Raw genomic sequence first — 24,568 nt, 5'->3', positions numbered from 1 at the left:
GTAGCAAGTTATACGATGAAGCAGCAACAAACACTACTTCTTCTCACGAACTCTGCAAAGCACTTTGAAAACACTACTTCAAATCTTCGCCGTGAAATACTAGCTTCTTTACAGCGACGAATGCTTTTTAAGTGGATCTACTTCCTATAAGTCTCTTTGTATATCTAAGCATCGTGTATAAATAATCCTCGGAAGTTGTTTGGCATACATTTAATGGATGGCTGGGAATGTAAAAAAAAAAACATCTTTTGTTGAGGACATTGTAACCGGTGTCACAATCTTGCAAATATAGGGACAAACAGAAAAGCAAATTTGTATTTAGCTTGCATCCAGGCGCCAATCTAGTGGCTAAGTGATGGAAGGCAAAGTGATGTTTAGAGCCAGTCATATGCAGTAGCAAACATCAGTCTGGTGTGTACAGCATAGTGGATTGTTGGTTGTGGAATGTTGACGTGTTTGGCTTTGGGTGGTTCTGTCTTAACTTTCTTCAACACGTCCTTCCAGAACTGATAAAAGATGTACAACTAACGTGTAACAACATGTGGTTTATGCTAGATGGTGCCACAGCCCACTGCACACGTGCTGTGCGACAGCACCTCACTAACACACGTCCTGGACGACGAGTAGGGAGTGGTGGTCGGAACACGTGGCCCCGCAATCACTGGACCTACCAATGAACTTCGTCCTATGGGACTACTTCAAAAGATCATTCTACGTGTCTGCTTACGATCATAATATCCTGCAAAATTTCCACTCTGGTACATATTTCACCTGGAATCGATAAACTGAGTTTCGGGTTGAATTTTCTCTAACTCGTCGAGGAAAATGATTATCTCATAGTTTATTTATTAATTTTTCCTCTTCCCAAGATGTAGCCTGATGCAAACAGGAGGTTGAAACGTCTAAAACAATGCCACCGCAATTACTAGAAATAATTGTATGTAATAATTTATTATTTTGAAAACCATGACATTATCTTATTTTTTTATACTCCCAAAAAAAAACTTTCCATTTTCGCATAGTAAGATACGTGTTCTCTAACAAAAACTCCTTGATTTGGCCATTTGTGTCACGAATTACATTTGTGCCACGAATTACATTTGTGCACACATTTTCCGAACATTCTGTATAGGTACGCTCCTCAATCCCTTCTTTCCCTGTTTTATCTTCTATCTTTTTTATTCCAGGAAAATGCAATGTTCGAGGTTATACTTAAATTTTCCAAACATTTTGCTACGTACTTTGGAATAAATTTATGTGCTATAAAAATATTTTCAGTTAATTAGGAATAGATACTCAGCATCTCAATGCCTTACTTCTAAGTGTGCTAGTATATTTTGCAAGCTGTCAACATGTATTTGTTCGAAACGAGTGATCATGTGCTCGTGCGCCATCTTGGGCACAAGTGGAGATAAGTTGGTTTTCAATTCATCCTCTCCAAGACATATTTAAGCATGAGTTGGAGGCATTAAAATATTTAAAATATATTAAGTAATTACTGTAAAAAAATATGTATCACGGTTTGAGTTGATAGGAGGCTGACATGGCCAAGGTAGGTATAGACGTCCTGATTTTCGGACTGGGAACTGGAGATGTTCTAACTAACAAATTTCCATACGTTTTAGAAGGCATCTTTCGATTAGAGCAACCAACAAGACGCTGCTTTTGCCTGCAAGTCAAGAGTCAATCAAGTAAGTTTTGGTTTGTATAAGCCTACTAGTAGGAATATTAAGGTAAAATCATAGTAGCATACAAAGTTTTAGAATATCTCATTATTTAAATCAAAACTTTTAATTTCCACAAATTTTGACAAGATAAACAATAAGATTTCACGAACAGTTGATCACAGATTCCTTAAAAGTACAACTATGCAAAACTAATATGTTAGACAATTAAAGTTCAGTGCTAGCCAGGAAAACCATAAATATAATCAATTAGAAGCAAATGATCCCAAAATAATTAATTGACCACATGATAGGAGTTACTTGGATAGACAAAAAACTAAAAGCAGAAGATAGAAGCTGGTTATTTACACCGACAGATGGCAATGTGCATGAATGCAGGGTGAGTAAAACTTGCACACATTTCATGTCATGCAACTAAGTAATACATAGGCATGAATATGTAAAGGAATATTGGGTTACTTTATAACAGACAAATGGGCAGAAATTGACATTATAATTGAGATTATAATGATGTGCAAGAATACGGTATAGGCTACTGAATATTAGCAGATTAATAATGATATTCTAGAATGCGGGACAGTTGCATGGACTGGGGCTTACGATGCTTAATGGATTGGTAATTGCAGTAATGTATGCTAAAAAAAAACAAATTTAGAGGATTATAAACTGTAGGAACTTGGTCTAGTCATACCAACAGCGGATTGATGGATGTCCATTAATTTGGGCTTTTTATGTGCATTTGTAGATAATAATGAGCTGCTGAAATGTGGGCTTTTCATGTACATGAGAAAATATAATAACGTGTGGTCTATGAGAAAATTAACGATGAAATACAAAAATGTCTTCACCCATCTTGGTCATACTGATGGTGACATGCAGTGATGTGATGTTAGATATTCAGAGGGCGGATGTTGATGTTGAAGTGCCGTAAGACCGGCTGCTTGGTCTTTGAGGCCAGGCGCACTTGGAGGCGCTGGTATCGCCGGCAGGACAGCTCAGATCACGTGACTCATGTTCAAGAGGACAACATCACGAGAAGCCTAAGATGTACATCAAGGTCTGTCCCTGCCCGAACACGCCCGAATATTCACCTTCGGCCAACCTCGGGATTTGTTTTATTTTTGCGCAGGAAAAATGAATTCAAATATTAAAAGTGGTTGGTTAGGTTAGCTACATTAAAACACTTTAAAACACTATGGCCGGTTAGTTAGGTTAGTATAGCTACATTAAAATAAACAGAGAAATATAAATATATACCTATATAAATAAACCCGAAATTGGCCGAAGGTGAATATTCGGGCGTGTTCGGGCAGGGACAGAACTTGATGTACATCTTAGGCTTCCCCAACATCACATGTTAAGACGTAGAGCAGGGCAGTACTGCCCCACACTTGAAGACATTAGACATAAACTGTGTAACACACTTTCCTTCCTTACTCGCACTGTGTTATCAAATTGTGTTATTTTCACTATTTGTCTGATATTTCACAAATAGTTCGTTAAATAACTTTTTGGTACAAATTTCCCGAGAGATCTTTTTTTTTTTTTTCATAAACACATTCTTACACAGCTTTACCTTCCTTGTGATATCTTAACTAGGCATCCAAATCTGACCCACAGCTTAAATATAGATAGTCAGCTATTAAGACTCAAGGTAGGGTCATCTCAACTGCCTCACAAAACTGCTATCCAATACACGTGGACAAGTGTGCCACACAATTATTTTTGAAGTGTAATTTTTCTACAACTAGTAGGGACAGTAGATGGCGATTGTGTCATCCTGCCAAAACTAAAGTGTTATGCTTGGAGGTCAACGAAAAATTCAACAATCATGAATGAGTGTTCGTTGACGCAAGGGAGAAAGAGGTTCGTGTTTGCAAAACAGCACAGTTGCACATTTGTGCATGCCCATAAATAAATAAAACCAACATGGTTTTTGAAACCGATACTTAAGTTTAGAGACCGGAAAAATTCGCGAATTCATTTCGCGATAGGCAAAAATACAAATCTTTATACCTCAGTGCTGCCTCTGCTATTGGCTCACAACTCACCTGGATGACTCTGGGCCAATGAGAAACACCCAACCAAAGCTTTATCGAATCACTGGCTGCTACGCTGGGACGTCTCACAAGACAGCAGCCGATCAGTGGGTGGCATTTGACCGAGTGTACGTAGAACTATGGAGTTCATCCTGCAGGTCATTGAACCCGCGAATTTTTCCGGTCCCTACTTAAGTTTAATTCTGAGGCGCGTGGTGACCATGCACACGGTGTTTGAGATGTGCGACATCCTAGCTCCCAGCACACGGCATTTCACAGGAGTAATTTCGTGTCTGGAATAGAAGACGTATGGAACGTAAATGTTTGAAAATGGTTCCGAAGTCATCAAGATGGCGATCGCGCATGTAGCAACATAAACTCGTAAACATTAGGGGACATACTGAACGTACTTGTGTGCCAAATGAAACTTTTATTATAGTGAAACAACCCTGGATTAAATTTGGTAATCTAAAATAGTCATAATAAAAAGTATCCTTTATTTTCTTTATTTTTATCTAAAAAAAAATATATTTTATATGTTCACGAGTAATTTACAGAAAACAATTAATAATTGTCTAATTAAAACACTTATGTTTATTAGGAAATGATTTGTCATGAATTATTAATGAATAAACTAACACTTCATAAAAACGCCAATTGTTGGCATAAATGAAAATTAGGAAAGGTTTTCCTTCACTTTAGATTTAAGTTTATCATGGGAAACTATGCGTGTTTCTTTATCTCACTAGATAAAAACATTAACTACATAATTTTTTTTTTAAAATAGGTAATATACTAATTAAGAAATAAAATTACATATATACACTATGTAAATAGGAATCAATTTAAACTATTACAACTAAAACTATTACAACTAATACTTAAATTAGCTAGATGAACAGTCTGTTTAATGTAATAATATAAATATATCATAAATGAACTACATTAAAGCAAACCAAACTTCACTTAAATATATTAAATTTTATATTACTAGAATTTGAATTTAATCTACCAATGAAAAATTCAATCTCGTTAATTTCAAAATTGCTCTTTTTTTTTGTTTATATACCAGATCAACTTTGTTATATATTTTTTAATTGAAGTGTATACGATATAATATCTAAAATTACTCGCCAGGTTTTTTAATTTTCAAAATAAACATATGCCATTTTAATATTTTGTTAACTGAACAACCACGTGTTTATCCTGCCCGGATAATCTTGTTTCTGGTCTGCAACTGCGCTAGCTGGTTTTCTGTTAGCATTCTAGGGGTGTGCATGGAGAAATTAATTCTTCTCTTGTGCTTAAAAAAAAAGTTAACGCCCGCTATTACACCCTTGGGTATAAACGAATTTATAGTAGGAATTGGGCATCGTGTGGATTGGTCTTAACCGTTTGATGAAGTATAACAAGATGGGCTGTATTTTAAAAAAAAATCCTTGTCGAAAATCAGTTCCAAAGCCGGGGTAGAATATTTTTATGAATATATATATATATATATATTCGTTTTTATCGGAGCCGTTTCGTTTTACAGTTTCAAATTTCACTCAGAAAATGGGATAATTGAGTAGTTGACGTAAGCTCCTCCTGTGGCGAATTCTAGCGGCGGGCGAGAAAACTGTATGTGATTCTAGTCAAAAAATTTAGATCAAAACTAAAATTAAGTGCACTAATGTATCTGCAACATGAGAAAACCCGAATTTGATAATTTATTAGGTGGAATGTTGCACATCGGTGGAGAGCACTGCTCTTCTCGCACGTCCGCGCGCAGTTGCAAGTTGAGGAGCGAGGCAGCGCTCAGCGCGGCGGGCGGAGGGCGGCCATGCGGGCCAGCACGTCGCGGTACAGCAGCGCCTCCACGTCCACGGCCCACATGAAGTCCTGGTGGTTGAAACAGGGGTGCGGCACGCGTGTAGAGGCGCGCACGCACGGCAGCTTGCTCTCCAGCTCGCGCACGTCCTGTGGGACACGTTCAAGTGAGTCCGGGGTCACCAGCGTGGCAGGGATCTCCACCCGACCACACATCACACTTCCATGGCGTCAGCGCGACACCAATGAGGCAAGGTTCGCCACCCAATTACGCTATACACTTCATGGCATAAGCGCGACACCAGCGAGACAAGGATCGCCATCCAACCACACACGACACTTCCATTGCTTTAACGCGACACCAGCATGGTTAGGATTGTCATTCTACCACACACGACATTTCCATGGTGACAGCGAGACACCAATGGCGGATGCGATAGTTTCGCCGATTAGAAATATTTTCTATCCTAATCGTGTCGCTGGGACAGCATTACTGAGACAAGTGTCATATTTTATTTTCCGAATAATGGTTAAACTGATAATTTTATTTCATTTTTATTTTTTGAGGGATTTTTAACTGAAATATCTGTGAAATTACTTCAATATTTTTACACCCATTGATGTTAACAATTGAATTTTAAATAAAAAAAATTGTTTGTCTGTAAAGTCTGTTTACGGACGATAGTTTAACGTGCCAACGTCATAACAAAACATTGATGAAATGATTGATCCAGAAGAAAAGGAAATATCATATTCGGCCTGAGACTGAGCCGTAATAGGTTTTTGCAACCAAACCATTAAGGCATTAAAAATATTATATTCTTTGAGGAAGAATTTTTTTCTATCTTTTGTATGATAAAATCTACCTCTGCATACTTTTATAAATAAAATTGGATCACTTTTATTGAATTATCACTATTTGGTATGGATACAAAGAGTGAAATGAAATGTACAATTTAATTAATAAATTTACTTTTATTTGCATTCATTAATACAAATATATTTATTACTGTTGAAATGTCGCACGCGGTATTTATTTTTACAAGTACAAAAAAATTTGCTTCGGCCGAGATACGAACCGTCAACCATCGAATACGTATTCTGCGACGCTGACCACACAGCCACGAGGCCATATTGTAAATATCTGTTTCAGATGTTATATATATAAATTTTTATAAATTTTGTGTTGTGGGAGTTTTAAAAACGTATGTAGTCCGCCATATTTATTTCTTATAGTGGTAGGCGGGAAATTAAAAATATATTGTCGGCTGCAAATCGGTGGACGATCGTTAAATTATATAATATTAATAATTCAAACGACTAAAATATGATTGAAAAGTCAAATCGATTGTTGTTCCAATGGAGTGGAAGAGAGATGCCACGCATGCGTACAATGAGCAAAACAGGACACATACGTAGTGGGACATCCGTAGTGGGACATCAGTAGTGGGACATCCGTAGTGGGACAATTTTTCGTGCGTGCAGCCAGCGTTCATCGATTTATTAGACGTTGTCACGTCAAAAAAAATAGTTTTTCTCAAACATATCGATTAAAGGAACCTGCAAGCATTGGTGGATGTATGTTTACATGGGTATGAACCAACAAGAAAATTATATAAATTTTTATTTTTGGTCGTCACGCGGGAAAAAACGCATGTTTCACAATAACGCGATATTTTTGTCACATCGCGCCGTTGCGCTGCTGTGATTATAGCACTAGTCTCTCGCCTCTGAATGATACCTCACTCAAGCAACATGTCCGTTGTGTTCTTTTTGCACAGTTAGAAAATATCGCCTCTAATTTACGAAGAACGCCTATAATAATTTGTTCTTGTTTGGGTGTACTCTGTAGATAGATATACACTATAGAACTCAAACATTTTGGCAAAAATTTTAATGTAATGAATTTTTTTTGTTAATTTATTGGAAACTTGTGTTATGTGAAGGAAAATAGTCAATGATAAGTTTGTAAATACAAATTTATGTTCTATTTCATCAACACTATCATCTGATGATAATCATTTTTTGTTTATTAGGATACGTAATTGAAGGCGCCAACCCGGTTTCTACCATAGTCTATATTGCTGACAATGTGTTTTCTATATTTTATAATTAAACTGTGTGCCTCTGCTTCAACATTGCAAATTGTTTAATATTATACCTTGTTATTAATTGTGTTTTTTCTGCCACAAATTATTTATATTTTAAAATTGTAATTAGTGTTAAGAATTGAATTTTTTTACTGAATGTCTAAAACTGTAAATACTGTCATGTCAGTAACAACTATTTTATGGTCTTAGAAAATCAATGAATAGTTTAATCAAATCAGTAAATCAATTGTCACTTGTTTTCTGTGTTGTAGCCGCGTCGAAGGCGAAGATATCACCGACGTTTCGGTCGACGTTGCAGTCGCCATCATCAGGGAGCAGTTACCAACTGAGGTTATTTTATTAGACTACAGCCCCTCCACACTGAAGTCAGTCTCACACAGCCGAAGTGTTTGTGAGCCCTGCTAACCAAATGGGAATTATTTGACTGAGGGAAGTTATGCGTGCCAGGTAGGACCTATACGCTTAATATGGTAAATTATAAAACTGCCCTTGCTAAATTATAATACCCTCGCCTGAGTGGAGCGTGTTTCCCGACTGGCTGCAGTTGTGAGCCAATCAGATCCTTTTTAAAAGGCAGGAGAACTTAACAGTAACCTCAGTAGGTAAATGGGGAAGCCTTCTTTTCACAGACGAGAGAGCCAAACGACCGATCGTGCATATGTTTTTTTTTTGTTGTAGTTCAATGTAAATAAATATGGCGGTGTTGATAAAAGGATACCAATGGTCAATTAGGTTAGGTTAGCTACATTATAAATACTTTAAAACATTGTGGACGGTTGATTTGGTTAGGATAGCTACATTAAAGATACGGAAAAAAAAGCGAGCATGAAGTTTGGGGAACTTCGGGTGTGGCTCTCTCGTCTGTGAAATGAAGGGTTCCCCGGTAAATGCTCCCTGATGATGGCGACTGCAACGTCGACCGAAACGTAGGTGATGTGTTCGCCTTCGGCGCGGCCACAACCCAGAAACAAAGCAACTCCAGACAATGGCTGTGAAAGCCTGCAATATTTATTAATAAATCCATTGTTTTTTTATAACAAACGATGGTGTGCAAAATAAAATTGTAAATGCAAACAAGCCGGGGAGTATCAACCTGGCAACAGTGCGCAATTTTTACTCTTGAATGGACTCAAGAGAGCTGTAATGGCTCTTGGAAGGGCAAGCTTGTGTGGAATTTGACTTGTACGGTTTAAAAAAAAATTTGCGCGATTTTACACTTTGTTTGCACTCATGCTTCTAACCGGCGACTGTTTTTCGTGACGTCAGATGATGATGATGGTGGTGCAGTCTGGCCAGTCTGATCTCCAAAGTTCAAGTTCGCCAGTTCCACTCAAGACAAGTGAGCTCAGCGCGACAGTGCCTGACGTCACAGGTCGCGGTAACCAATGAAACGCCTCGTTTCCGCATCTGCACCATCGACTAGGACACGCGATGCCGCGCCTGTGGCAGGCCTTTCTCTCTACCGGCTGTAAAGGAGTCCCGCTGCAAAAAGTTTCTGTCCCAAAAATTTAGCAGGACATTGGTAAGTAGAGCTGCTACTCTGTCAAAAATTTTCAACTCCAATTGACCAAGAACGCTGGTTACAAATTATCCAAGGATCTCCATAATTTTTTTCCGGTTGTCTTCGTAAATTTACGAGCACTGATTTAACATACTTTGGAGATGAATCCATTTATTAATAAACCATTCAATAACTGTTTACGTGTGCAGTAAAAAAAAATTGTCCACGTGTTTACCTTCGCTAGGAACGGGACCTACAACTCCGAAGACGAAACAACGGTGTGGTTTCTACGAATATTTAGTTATTTGAAATTACGAAGGAGCACTCTTCGCTCATTTGAGGTGAAGTCATCGCTAGAAAATTCGTCAATCTACTATGATATCTGACAGTGCAGTCGCTAGACTCGCCTCGGCGTCGGCCAGCCAGTCGTTCTCGCCCCAGTAGAGGTAGACCGGCGCCGTGACCTTGCTAAGGTCGTAGTCGGGCGGCTCTACGGAGCCGTAGGCCAGCAGGTTCCCCACCACGCCCCGGTCGAACTGCCGAAACCTCCCTGCAATTCACCGGCCGCGCATGTGCAACTGTCAACAGTCTCCACCTTCAGATTACGAAGAACACTGGTTGCAAATTGTACAGGTATCTTCCTGAATTTACAGTCACTGGCTTCACTAACTTTTAACATGATTCCAAAAGAATGTTCTTTGTTTAATTTTGTGCAGCCAATTAGTATTTTGGCACAATTCTAGATTTGAATTTTTGAAAATTTCTGTCGCCAGTCATTTTATTTGTTTGCTGCAAGAACCTAAACTTTTTCCGCTGTCTGTATACTCCCGTTTAATCTTTGTCAGACCTGTCTCCCCAAATTTTCCCAGCCCTAGATCTAGCTTTGCAGAGTCTTTTGCCAGTCAGTCTGAGTATCCTTTTATTCCCGCCTTGGAGCACGAACGTCGCCTGTAATTCGCCTCCGAGCCGTGACAAGAACGGATATGCCCTGCAATCTATCATGGCAAGCTGTTTGTAAGACCTCGCCTGTCATGAGCACTCCAGGGCATGATCTCAAGTCATTTTCACCAAAGTCCAGTCACGCCTCCCTGCTCAGTAGAGCCCCATTCCCACTGTCATCGCAGTTTCCACACCCCACCCCCTCTCCAGTCTTTCCTGTGAACACTGGCCAGAGCACTGACTGGCCAATAACCCCTGCCAGGGTCGGCCTGTCCCAATGCCACGACTCCAGTCCCTAAAAGTACATGCTTATGCCACGTAGCAGCAGTATTGCGAATCACTTCCCCTGGGTGTTAGAGCGCCCGCTAAACACCTGCCCTCTGGCATCTCTTGTAACAACCAGTACCCCATAATTCCTTCCTAGGCCACCAGAGAGCTGGCCTAGTCCACTCCATAAGCCCCGTGCTTTAACTGTCGCCTCGTGTGTGTCGACCTCTACTTGGTTCACACACACCTCTGTAGGTCGCGCTGACATCGGCCAGTACCACCAACTTCGATATATCGAAGTCAGTATTTCTCGACAAGCCCCTCGGTAATCTTCGTAACCTTTCGGTCCGGAAGCCGAAGCCATCCCCCTTTCTTTTGTTTAACTTCGCCTTTTAATTACGAGTCGCTGCCGCCCTAAATTTACAGCGTGCCGCAACTCCGGACTGACCACACTGTATCTCCGGCTTCAAGATAACACTCCGTTTTTTTAAGAGGTAATCAGCTTGGCAAGGGATATGATTCCCACAACTTTAGTGATTAGCATTTAGTCAGTCCGTGTAGGTCTACCTCGTAGGAGTAGTCATGTTTTGTTCATGATAATTAATTATTTTTTTTAATCATGGAAACATCTGCGACAACTGCGAGTTCACGAGCTCCACACCCGGGCTGATCCTGGTAGCCATCTCCCTGTTTGGTGAGTTTTGACAACCTTTACTCCCCGACCATCATCGTGATTAGAAGGCATATTCTGCCTATTTTTCCAACTGTCTGTGAACCAGTCCTGAACATGTGTTTCGTATCTGTTCACTGACAGAGGCCAAGTACCAGATAGTTTCCAAGGAAAGGATGAGTTTCCAAGGAAAGGATGAGTTTCCAAGGACCAGATCAGTTTCCAAGGTCCGGATGACTAAGGCCCTCTGACATCCAATCAGCTGTTCCACTTCGCCCAACAATCGTCAAACTGCCAGCCCTTCAGTTTTTTTTTTTTAATATTTTCGGACTAGCATTGAACCACAATGTTGAACATGTCGGACAGCCAGTATTTTGAGATTGCTACTCATGAACATGTTTATTGTTGTTAAGGGTAATTTCTTAATGAGGGCTGGCCCATTCTTTAAATAATGTAGTTTTAAATCCATGTTATATATATATATATATATATATATGTGTGTGTGTGTGTGTGTCAATCAATTTATAAAATATTATCTTACTGTGAAAAATAATTATGAAATTCAGCAAATTATAACTATTTGTACTAGGCATACAGACTGACTAATTACTGGTTAAGAATAGAGTTTAGGGACAACATCCCTTGACTAGCCGACTACATTTTCGTACGACGACCGACTGAAGTCTTGCGGATTGCTGGGCGATGATCCGAGGTGGTCAGTCTGCTAGCGCGGCGCGGCGTCCCTGCATGGCGGTAGTGACTCGTAATTAAAATAGGCGATGGCGTTCGAAAGAAAAGGGGGGACTTCGGCTTCCAGACCGAAAGGTGCCGAAGATTTCCGAGGGGGTGATCGAGAAATACTGACCTCGATATCTCGAAGTTGGTGTTAGTGGCCGATCGCAGCACGACCTACTGAGGAGGGGCCGAAACAATGAGAGATCGACTCGCGCATCTCTCGCACGTGGCGACTTCGAAACCATGGAGCTTATGGAGGGAACTAGTGCAGCGCTCTGGAGGCTTGGAGATGAATTACAGGGCACTGCTTGTTACATGAGGTGCCAGGGGGCAGGCCTTTAGTGGGCATTCAGGGGATATAACTCGCAACTCTGCCACTAGAGGGCAGAGGTGGTACATTCGAAGACCGATGGGTGTCCTTGGGTTCGGCTGGGGTTAGTGGTCGGTCAGTGCTCTGGGCAGCGTTCCCAGGAAAGGCTGGCGAGGAGGGGGTGGAAATGTGCTAGGGTAGTGGGAAACTCACTCGACAGAGTCCGGAGATGTGCCGGGAGGTTGAGAAAACGACTCGCAGTCATGTCTTAGGGTGCTCGCGTCGGGAGGGTTCTTAGAACAGAGATGCTTTGATAGCTTGCAGGGCACAGCAGTTATTGTCATGGATCGAAGGAGAATTACAAGCGATGGCCGTGCGTCAAAGCGGGGATAACACGAGCGCACCTGCTAGCTCGCAAAGACTCGGCAAAAATCAGATCTGGTGCTTGGAACAGATTGGGGAGGCTAGCCGAACAAATATTAAAGGGGTGTGCACAGAGAGCGGAAAAATTTTAAGTTTTAGCTGCAAAAATACTGGTAAAATTAGTTGTTCAACATTCAAATTTAAAATTGTGCCAAAAAATGTTAGTTGGCGGCACAACGTAAATTAATTTAAAAAAAAAAGCACAGCATGTACAATGTAAAACATTTTTTCGTACTTTTACAACGCTAGTTCTTGGAAACTCACTTGTAAAGTTGCAATGCAGAGCCTTGAGTCATTTTCAATTTTACAAAGCTCTGCCTTGCCGTTTTACAAGTCATTTCGTCGGCAACTGAGTTTCCAAGGTTTTTCTTCGTAAAGAGTTCAACATTTTCTTTGCGACGAAAAGCGCGTAACCATAATTATGTGAAATAATTTCACTGGGTTGTATAGTTGTAGAAGTAGTGCTGAGTAGTGAATGGACGACGTGCAAGTGGTGGTTACCTGAATGCACTTCCTGGGCGTAGTGCAGGAACTGATGGATGGACGAGCCAGCAGGCACGTGGCCAGTTATGACCGGCAGCAGAGTCTGCGACAAACAGCGAGTCAAGCGAATTAAAGGGGCGAGTTAAAGGGGCGAGTTATAGGGGCGAGTTAAAGGGGCGAGTTTGGGAAAGTGACGGACGCTGTCTTGGGCCGGGTTTTCTCGGGGTATCTCCCACTGGGCTCATACTCTATACCTCGAGCTAAACCCCCCATTTTGCACCTTGTCTTGAGTGGGCGTTCGTGGTTGTTTACGCAAAGGTTTGCATAATCAACTGCGTTCTGTTTTGCTGATTTGGTGTGAATGGGAGCATTGAATTGTAATTGGAATTGAAATTTTCTTGGAGAGAGGTTAAAGGGTATCGGGCACTGCCCCACCTCAAAGTTGGTCCGTGGGTGGCAACGACTGTTGGCTATCAGTCAGCCGGGTTTTTTTCTGTGTGCTGCTATAAGACCAACAGCGGCTAAGAGGGCAGCTGGCTTGGGGTGATAGCCTCCTGCTTTAACGCATGCCAGACAGTCAATAGTACTGATTAGACAGTGTGAGCCCGCTGGTTCTACGATGGATCGAAAGCATTGGCATGAAGATTTGCAAGAGGCAGTTAAACATCCAATAGAAGGAGACTGGTCCGAAAGGAAAACCCTTTTGACGGATTACACTAAGGACAGAGGATTGGACTTGAAGAGAGTGACCATACTGGTTGACAAATTGCTGGATAAGAAAGTAAACTGGGCTAAGGAACCAGTACCAAATTTAACTGAAAGAAAATGGCTGCTATCTGTTGGTCCCATAATATGTGAACAAGACCCTACTATAGTTAAAATGATGATAAGGGAAATCTTCAGGAAAGACAAAACTACGGCTGAGAAGGAAGAATCGACTGAAGAGTTTGTGATAAACCCTAAATGGGATGAACAGGAGGTGCTTTCATGTGCTGAAAAATTAATAATTGAGCTAACCACCTACACGACCACAGAGATATCTAAGGTTAACAAAGCATCTACAAACTATATTCTGCCCAGAGTAACACAGCTAAAAGGCCTATTAGATAAGGTTCTGATAGACAATTCCCGGCTTAACGGAGTGATAAAGGGGATAGAATTAAGTAAAGGCCCTGTGATAAGGAAGACGTATGCGGAAGTAACAAGTGCAGCTGAAATTGGAGGGACTACTCGTCAACAGATCATACCTAAACAGAAGAAGGAGTTGCTGATTGTCCTGCCAAGTGACGAAACTCAAACAAGTGACACCACCAAAAGAGAGATCTTAAAGAACATTGATCCAATAAAGAATGGGCTGAAATTCAAAGGAATAAGGAAAATTTCGAAAGGAGGAATTATAATCGAAGCACAAGACTCCAGCACGATTGAAAAACTGCAAAAAGATGAGAAAATATCTAAACTAGGACTACGTACTGAGCGCCCTACAAAGCAGGGCCCGAAAGTTATTATGTACGACGTGCCTAGGGAGTTCGATAACCCTGATATAGCTGGCACAATATTTGCTCAGAATCTGAGCGCAGATGAAGTCTCACTGGAGGAGTTCAGAGCTGGTTTCATGGTGCGAACAAGACGCGGCAGAAAGGATAATAAAGAAACAGTGCACCTTGTCATTGAATGCACACCTAAAATAAGGAATATCTTGCTAAGCAGAACACATATGTATATTGGTTTTTCTGCATGTAAAATTAGGGATTTTGTGTCAATAACTAGATGTTTCAACTGTCAGAATTACGGACACCCCGCACATAAATGTAAAAGCAAAACTATCTGCTCTATATGTGGACTTGATGGGCATAAGTATACAGAATGTAGTAAGAAAAATGAAGGAAATAAGTGTGCAAATTGCAGACGAGAGAATAAACCACACGAGCATAGGGTAGATAGCACTGATTGCCCTGCCTATAAGAGAGCTTACGAAAGAGAAATAGAAAGAACTAATTATGGTGAAATATGAAAATAACATAAAAATAGGGCAACTAAACGCACAACGTTCAGCTGTTGTCAGTGCTGAATTAAATAAGATTGCAGAAAAAATGAAGCTTGATGTGATCTTATTACAAGAACCCTATGTATTACGTGGGCAAGTTGCAGGAATCCATGGTTTAATATATGCAATAGGAGATAATCCGAAATCGGCAATTTGGATTAGAAATGAAACTCTAACTACGATGTTACTCTCCGGCATTTCTAATGAACATCATGTTTGCATGATCATGCAGATGAGGATGATGAAAATATACGTTATCTCATCCTATTTTCAATTCTCAGATCCTATTGAAGTACATATTGATAAGCTTAATTCAATATTGGATACAATTGGACATGAAAATATAATAATTGGTGCAGACACAAATGCAAAATCTTCTTTTTGGAATTCACCAGTGAATGACGAAAAAGGTGAGATCATGAACGATTTTATCATGGAAAGAGATCTATATGTTATTAATGATGATCCATTAACAGGAACATATCTATCACCAGCAACTAATACTGAGACTTTCATTGATGTGACATTGACTGATAACAACATGAAAGAAAGAGTCAATGAATGGAAGATTCATCTGGACAGTTCAAGTGACCACAGATTGATGACTTATGAAATCCAATTGCAAAGAACTGAGATGCCTCCCATAATAATAAGTCCACGGTACATACATAAGAACGCGGATTGGAAGAAGTTTGATGAATTAATAACAAGCAAAATAAATGAATTATCACATGAAGAAGATGTATATAACTCCGCAGAAGCACTCGCCATGAGATTAACAATTATATTACAGAATATCTGTGAGAAATGCTTTAGGAAACAAACGAAAATTATTCCTGGAAATCCCTGGTGGGATGTTGAATTAGAAGAAACTAGAAGAGATCTGGAAAGACTAAGAAGAATCATGAAGAGAGCGGCAAATGGATTTTATAAACTTTTAATTTTACAACAGTACAGAATAAGGAGAAAGAAATATAAGAAAGATATTTTATTAAAGAAGAAGGTATACTGGGAAAAACTTGTCCTTAACAAGGGGAATATGGACCCTTGGGGATATGTGTACAAGGTGATGGCTGGCAAAGTACGAAGTTCTTTTGAAATCCCTGGGATGATGATGGCAAATAGACAAATTACTGACATTACAGAAAATTTGGAAACTATTCTACATGATTTACTACCTAATGACAACCCAGATGAAGATACGAATATTCAAAAGATGAAGAGAGAAGCGATGAAAGAACTGCCTGATACAGAAGACACAGTTTCTTTCACCATCCAAGAGCTTGACAAGATCATTAAAGAGTTAAAACCACGAAAAGCACCAGGTAAAGATAATATAACAACTGAGTTAATTTGGCGAGCTTACCCTCGAATCAAGGAAGTACTGTTACATCTGTATAATTTATGCTTATCTTCAGGAACATTTCCAAAAATATGGAAGGAAGGAGTTCTCAAAATCATATACAAGGGAAATGCTAAGGACCCGAAATTAACTAAGTCATACCGGCCTTTAACTATGCTGCCTAACATGGGAAAAATTTATGAGCGGCTCATTAATGCAAGACTAACAGCTTATTTGGAAGTAATACAGGGAATAGATAAACAGCAGTATGGCTTCAGAAGAGGGTATAGTACAGAAAAAGCGCTATACGATGTAAATCAATATATTAAAAACCTACAAGAAAAATATGTGCTTGGAGTGACGATAGATATAGCAGGAGCATTCGACCACGCTTGGTGGCCTCAAGTATTATGGCGCTTAAAGAATCTTAACACACCTAAGAACCTGTATGCCGCCATAAGGGGCTTTCTGCAAGATAGAAAGTGTGAATGTCGATTGGGCCACATAGTTGTGGAAAAGAAGCTCTCCATGGGCTGTCCTCAGGGTTCAGTCCTTGGTCCGCTACTATGGAATATAATATTTGATGAGCTTCTGAAAATTGAGTTACCAGTAAATAACATTATATATGGCTATGCAGATGATGGCTTGCTCATTATACCCGCTACTTCACGCTACGAATTAGAGCAGACAGCAGAAATTATTCTACGCTCTATCAACACCTGGGCAAGCAGTGTCCGACTTCTTATATCATCTGAAAAAACTGAAGGCGTATTACTAAAGGGAAAATTACATAAAGACAGACCACCTTTAATAAGATTTCAAGAACGAATAGTGAAGATAAAACAAAAAGTTAAGTATCTAGGGGTACAAATCACAACGGGAACAGGATACCAAGAACACATACAAGAAGCATCACAAAAGGCCCTACTGTTAATGCAAAAAATAAGGAGTCATAAACCTACAAATGTAGGATTGAGCACTAATACTATGACAACACTGTACAATGGAGTATACCTGGGCATACTTACCTATGCTTGCTCAGTCTGGTATGAACTACTACGCAATTCACATGTAAGAAGAAGGTTAAACTCATCCCAACGAACAGCTCTAATTGCTGTAACAAAAAGCTACAGAACTACGTCTTTAGAAGCACTGCAGGTTATCGCTGGAGCCTTACCTATAGACCTACTAATACAAGAAAGAGCAAAAGTTGTGATATTAAAGATGAACAAGGAATACACTGCTTCAAAATATCGCAGAATTCACATAGAAAATATTGAAATCTGGCAAGAAAGGTGGCGAAACTCTGACAAGGGAAGGCATACACACAATATATTCCCTTCAATAGAAGAACGGATGAAATTTTCATGGATAAGTACTGACCACTACACTTCACAATTCCTAACAGGTCACGGGAATTTTAAACACAAATTAAACTCTTTTAACTTAGTGGAAAGCCCTATGTGCCCTGTGTGCATGGAAGAAGACACAGTAGAGCATGTTCTAAATGATTGCGTTAAAATAGAAGACATACGAAACAAGTACACAAGGAAGATGGCTATGGAGGATGTTGATATTAAGGATATTAATCAAATTGTGAGAGATAAGAAGACTTATGACATATGGAGAAATTACACCTTTGAAGTATCCAAGAGACTGGAGCGTTTCGATAGTTGGATGCACGAACAATCTCTGATGGAAGATCTGCTTTCCGATACGGAATAACTTACTACAGAAAAATAAAATAACTCTTTGAATCTCCTACACAAGTTTCTTTGGCTGTTCTTCTTGTGTATAGTGTAATCGAACAGCCGGAATATTATATCAAATTAGATAAATGAACTGAAAAGAATTAATTAAGAATAAGAGAATTAAAAATATACACCAGATCTCTCTTTGAAAATAAGAATAAGAATTATGACAGAATAACGCCCTGGAAACCTGTATAAGCAAGCTAAAAGGATATGAATTATTATATAATATAAACTGTATTATATTATATAATATATATATATATGTGTGTTAAAAATATAATCATGTGTGCAATAAATATAAATAAACTACTCTTGCAAACCTTATAAAAAGGATTATATCCAGAGTAGTCTTTAAGTAAACATACATAATCTATAATATGATTATTTTCTATAAAGCTACAAGATAATCTGTCTTGGGCCGGGGGATGATTTCGGGTGACTACCATCCCCCCCGCCAACCAACTGCATAAATGCTACCTTCTTACGTCATCACACCTCATCGTCTCCATGCGAGCTCGACCTAGACAAGCAGTTAAGCCCCTCATCCTCAATTCATTGTAGATAAATAACGTGCACTCTTTACAATCTACAACCGTGAGTCAATTCTTAACAACTGCTAAATGTTTCAACCGACCACTAATTAGGAAAAATCATTCTCATACTAACGGTTTCTCAACTGAAAAAAAAAGATACTTAGCAAAGTTTCGTGGAATGCACTATAGCTAGTAACATTTTCATTTCTGTATTACATTAATTCCTTTTTTTGAGTATCCACTGAAATGTTAAAATAAATTAAACACTGACAAAAAATTGCAATTTTTTACTAATGTATTTAGTTTAATTCTAAAATTGTAATATATTGGAGATTGAAAACAAACAATAACACCGTTTTCAACTAATATTAGGTAATAATCACAAGAAAAACTTAGTAAATGAGAGCCATTTTTTTAAGTTTTCAATTTACAGAAACAGGTAAGCTGTATCCGAATACATAGGGAAGCGTCCATTGCATGCATATATATATATACATATATATACAGCCCCTATCAAATGCAGCCACATTGTAAAGACACATTTCTTGTGGAAGTACAATAAAAGTCGCAGTGTACCACGGAGGTAGGAATGAAGTCAGCCACCTAGCGGGCTGGCGTGGCAACAGAGATCACGGAGCTGTCCGGCGTGTTCGGTTCGACACCCGGGCAGAGGAGAAGGACACACCATGTTGAACTGCCGCTGGTTGAAGCCGGTCAGCAGGAAGGAGATGTCCGTGCAGACGGGAGGGGTGAGCGCGCCGTCAGGGCACGCCAGCGAGGCGACCGCCGACAAGAACTGGCTGTTGGGCAGGAACTCTCCCGGACCGACCATCTGCAGCTGCTGCAACACGGACCGACCATCTGCAGCTGCTGCAACACGGGCCGACCATCTGCAGCTGCTGCAACACGGGTCGACCATCTGCAGCTGCTGCAACACGGGTCGACCATCTGCAGCTGCTGCAACACGGGTCGACCATCTGCAGCTGCTGCAACACGGGCCGACCATCTGCAGCTGCTGCAACACGGGTCGACCATCTGCAGCTGCTGCAACACGGGTCGCGGACGGGGGAGGAAGATGTCGCACACTCAGGCGCCCAAAACCTCAAACACTCAAGCACCCAAGAACCCAAGAACAACTATAGGCTTTTAAAAATCGTTACAGATTCTTGTGATCTGCGCATGCCTCCAACATTAGCTTATAATCGGTCATCAGAATTTTCCAAATATAGCTACTGAAAACGCTTCTTCTTTTTTCAAATGGCATTCCAATAAACTTCAGTTTATTAAGAAGTAGAGAAGTAGTTTCCTGTTAGTGTGATGGGATACTGAACGACTCTCGGCGTACCAACAACTGTCAGCGGACCGTTTCTCCCGTATTTAACCTGCCTGAAATTAATGCATGAAATTTGGCATTCCGCATGAATGTGCCCAGGGTTTTCCCTGTGTCTATGCATGTTTTACCTGGGCCCAAGCTATCTAGTAGTTATAGTCTAGATTTAAGAGTTTGGGGAGTTAGACATGGCGCCAATCGCTGCCATGGCTGGCCAATCCCCTCCTAAGCACACGATGCATGAGACCCTCTCCCTGCATGGCTAATCCCAGCATGACTAGGCGTATAGGCTTCGGCCTGAGACGCACCTAGGTCCCTCCCTAACCCGGACCCCTCCCAAATACACTTAGTTTTAATTATGTTAGGACAAAAAATAATCAGCGGACCATGGATTGTACGCCTGTGATGGGACAATTCTGGTCTTGTGAGCATGGGTCCATCTTTGGTATAAAAGTTTCCAGTATAAAGGTCAGAAATAGCTTAGGTAAACGCATAACAAATTTTATGGTTTGCATGTATAATTCCAATAGAAATTCGAGATTTTTAAAAAATGAAGTAGTTAATATTTTCGTTCAGTTTGCACACAGTCATAATTTAATGTAAAATTCGTGAAATACTAAGTACATAGGCTGGTATTCTAAGATGCAAAAATATGGGTTTAGGTGTTGAATATGCTACACCTGTGCCCTAACCACATTCAAAGTTCACGATATGACACGGCCAGTCCCTTATTTTTAGGGAACGGATTTTCGTGTCCTAGCCTTTGCCAATCGTTTTTCTCAATTCCGCACGTGTGCAAGCTCACTTTTTGGCTGATTTCGTCCAGATTGTGGCCCCGCCTCATATATGGTCACGTATGTGATAATCAGCGTCTTGGTGTGCCAAATGAATCTTAATGATAGCGAAACTATCCTAAAATATATTATGTACACTTCAATGGTCATAAGAAATAACCGCAACTTAAAAATACTTGAGAAAGTTAGAAAGGCGGTTCTATTTTTGTGCGATGGTGCTGCCATCTCTCTTGTATTTTTGCCTTTACAAATGTGTCGATGGTTGCGAAACGTTCCCTATAATGCATTGAAACCAGTTTATAGCCTCGCGCAGCGCACCGTTTATTAAAACGGTTGCCGATTTGTTTCCTTGCTGGGATTCGGTGTGGACACGTTCTGGAATCCGGCTCGTGAGTTAGGTTATGGTTGTATCCCAACAAGAAAGTCCTTATTCGCTATTTTTACCTGAATGTCTTGGAATACCACCCTTACTGCTTTAAAACTCTAATATTTTATTTTTACTTCTTGGCTTCTAAGTTGAGGACACGTCGGTATAAATGATGGCGTGCCAAACTTTTTGACATGTCTTTTTTCAGCCTAAATGAAGGGGTTTTATTTTTCCTCTGAAATCCCAGAAACAAATAGTTCTCAAAATGTGTTTCGTAAATCGTGCGGCATGGCTTAGGTCAAACATGGGGGGATTTTTTGTTTTATAAACGTAAATAAGTTAAATTCAGGGAGGGAGCAAGGAACCGAAACACACACATGTATATTTCAGCCATTTTTTGTATATAGCAAATTTTTACTGTTTAAAATTGAAAAAAAAATGATTAATAAGAAAGTTGATAGAGATTTAGTTGTTAGAGATTTAAGAAGTGATTAGGTGGTTATTGACATTTATATTAAAAATTGTAGACATTCCCAAAAAAAAGAAACGAAATCGCCTATTTCACTGGAGAAACTATTTGTAGCAAGCAGTCACTTTTAACTCCAGCATTCCACCATGTTATGCTTTCACGATGCCAAATTTTAAACACCAAACCATGTAAATATGTATGGCATAAAAACTGTCGAAGTCAAAATGAATGTGATTCTGTTTCTATCCCCACCCCTTAAGGCTCAGTCTCACAAACAGATTTGGTCATTAATTTCTTGTCATTACAGTTAAGTAAGGAATTTTCCTGTAAATTCATTCCTATAGATAACGTGAATTTGTTGTTTGGTCAAAAAAAATATCAGAATTTTACTGATCTTGTAAACTATTAGCACATGCGTGACATACAAATGTATGTGGAGAAAATTTGGAAAGTTCCAGAGCTTTGATTAGGGGGTGAAGCCAAAAGGTGGGGGGGGGGGGGTATTTCAGTCTACTTCACGTACCAATACGGCGGCCGTTGGTTTACAAATGTATCAGCTGTACCTGTATTGGAGGTTAAATTGGTGAAAAATGGTAACTCGTATCATTACATTTGAATTATGAAGATTCTTTTTGTACTTTTAATATATTAAACGTATTATTCAATGATATTTTGATTTAATTTTCTTCCAAACAGCTTAACTGCAGTCATTAATAAAAGCAGGCTAGAACAGCTGATACAAATATAAACAAACTCCGGAATTTTTATATGTGAAAATCAGACAAAGATGGGGGGAAATAACAGCTTCACGTCTGACGGCTAATGCTCCATCTGTATCCTTTCCAAATCTCTGCCAGAGAGGTATTTATATAAATTAACAGGAAAGCCTCCGATGATAATAAGTCATAGAACATGGAGGTAATATATAGAAGTGTGTCTCTTGCAGTGGAAACTGAAACCATTTTTTGCGCGACATGAGATGCTATCTGTTAGGTGGACCCATTACTTCTTGCAAAAAAAAATACTTGGTATTATATTTTAACTTATCGACTAAGTTCCCAGCAGAAGAGATTTAAACTCTATAAAAAGAACAACTAACGCGGTTTTGTAATAAAAAAAAGCATATTCTGTGTAAATGAGTATGAAATGCAGAATTTATTGTATGCCACACCACAAAATATGTGATTACAAAAATTAAGTGAACTAATTCTCACTGGTTTGTTGTCTCATAAGAGCTAACGCATTATTTTTCACAAATCGATGTAGCTATGTAAGTACTGTATTATGAACGCTACTAACCAGTGAGTGGGCCCAAAACTACTTCTAAAACTAGATCTTAGAATCGACAAATATATTTTCTCCCCATGATACTAGTGACAGTTTGGTGATAAACTCAAAAATTAACTAGGACAGGGCTTAGGTTTTGTAGTAGTTTTTGGCCAACCCGCTAGATACTAGTTTTCACAACCTATTACTAGCACAGCTACATTGATCGTGAGAAGTAATGCATGAGCTATTATCAGTGGAAAAAAAGACAGTGAAACTTTGTTTACTTTTTTTTATGTAGCTACATGGTTTTTGGTGTGGTATGCCAGAAAGTTTTGCATCATTTATATTTTTCGCACCATTTGGATCTCTTTTACTAAGCAATCAGTCGTCGGGTAGTCAGATTAACAATGTAAACCTAAAAACTGTGGATTTTCACCTGTAGCCCGAGGTTTTTGCTGGTAGTTATGGGCTCAACAATGTCACGTGTCGTGCGGAACATGTTTTCAGTTTCGACTGTAGGAGTGGTTGCAACATGGCGGGTGGGAAGTGGGCTCGAGGTAGGAGCTCACATGGAGGCTCGTCAGGAACGGGATAATTAGCCGGATGACGGGGCTCCGCACGTGGCTCAAGAAGGCGACCGGCGCGAGGCTGAACTGCGCCAGTATCTTGGAGTTGTACTCGGGCCGCATGGAGAGCAGCACGAAGAAGCTCGTGGTGCCCATGGAGTGGGCCACGTAGAAGAGCCCCTCCCGGCCGGTCCGACTCAGCACGTAGTCCACCATGGCCGGCAGGTCGTACACCCCCAACTCGTGCCAGCTGCGCGACAAACGTTCCCAGTCACATCTCCGCTCACGTGACACTCGTACGAGCTGAGACCTGGACCGTGAACAAGAGAGTCAGTGACTGGGAACACCCGAGCAATATATATGGTGGTTACTAGGTGAGACAGGATGAGAAATGAGATGGTGCAAGCAAGAGCAAGAGTATGGGACTTTAATGAGACCGTGGAGAATGCAAAAAATGGCCATGTTCAGAGAATGGGAATAAAGAGGCTGCCTAGGAAAACAGGATTGAGTTTAATATATAGGAAGAAAAGTCCAGGGAAGACAAAGGAATAGTTTGAAGGGACAAGAATAAAGGCTCAGATTGATGGCCATTTACACTGAAATGGCATTAACACGTAAGTGAAGAAGTAGTTAGTTTGTGACGGCCACGAAAGACTGCGACCTGAATGTTTAAATATGGACGTGGCAGTAGGCCAAAAAATCACTAGCCCATGAAAGGCACTTGACCCAAGTCGTTAAGCCGAAAGTCACTATAACACTAGATCGGAAGGCACCTGAGAATTTATCTCGCTGTGAATATGTCTTTAACTCTGGAAACAGGCATTTGACCAAAAGGCACTAGACCGAAAGGCACTAACTAGACCAAAAGGATCTTAAACGAAAGGTGCTAGAACGAACATGCAATAGACTGAAAGACATTTCTACAAAATTTCAGTCAAATGACTTACGTTCTAGCGCCTGCCACCCGATTCATCATCTTATCCTCAAAGAGAAAATTAGAGAGAGAGAAAACAAACACGATCCAGAACAAATTTAGGGAGGGACTGCCTGGGCTTGGTGTAAGTTCCTCTTCCAGCATTTTCCTGGAGAGACTCGGGAACACCAGATAAAACAAAGCCATGATGT

The 24,568-nt window shown here is 40.1% G+C and overlaps 1 protein-coding gene across 1 annotated transcript in view; it reads right to left on the bottom strand.

Annotated features, from left to right (window-relative positions):
* Window positions 1–5,521: 5,521 nt before the first annotated feature.
* LOC134540353 (lipase 3-like) overlaps window positions 5,522–24,568 on the bottom strand; it is a 34,132-nt gene continuing 15,085 nt past the window's right edge. The window contains exons 4-8 of the mRNA XM_063383026.1: window positions 23,447–23,693; window positions 19,334–19,489; window positions 12,991–13,075; window positions 9,553–9,695; window positions 5,522–5,683 (exon numbers count right to left, since the gene is read on the bottom strand). Coding sequence (XP_063239096.1) covers window positions 5,522–5,683; window positions 9,553–9,695; window positions 12,991–13,075; window positions 19,334–19,489; window positions 23,447–23,693 — 793 coding nt within the window. The remainder of the gene's footprint in view (window positions 5,684–9,552; window positions 9,696–12,990; window positions 13,076–19,333; window positions 19,490–23,446; window positions 23,694–24,568) is intronic.

This window comes from Bacillus rossius, chromosome 16 (genome assembly GCF_032445375.1).
Source record: "Bacillus rossius redtenbacheri isolate Brsri chromosome 16, Brsri_v3, whole genome shotgun sequence".
NCBI lineage: Eukaryota > Metazoa > Arthropoda > Insecta > Phasmatodea > Bacillidae > Bacillus > Bacillus rossius.
Note: the sequence above shows the minus strand (reverse complement) of the source record. Positions and strands in the feature narration are given on the sequence as shown.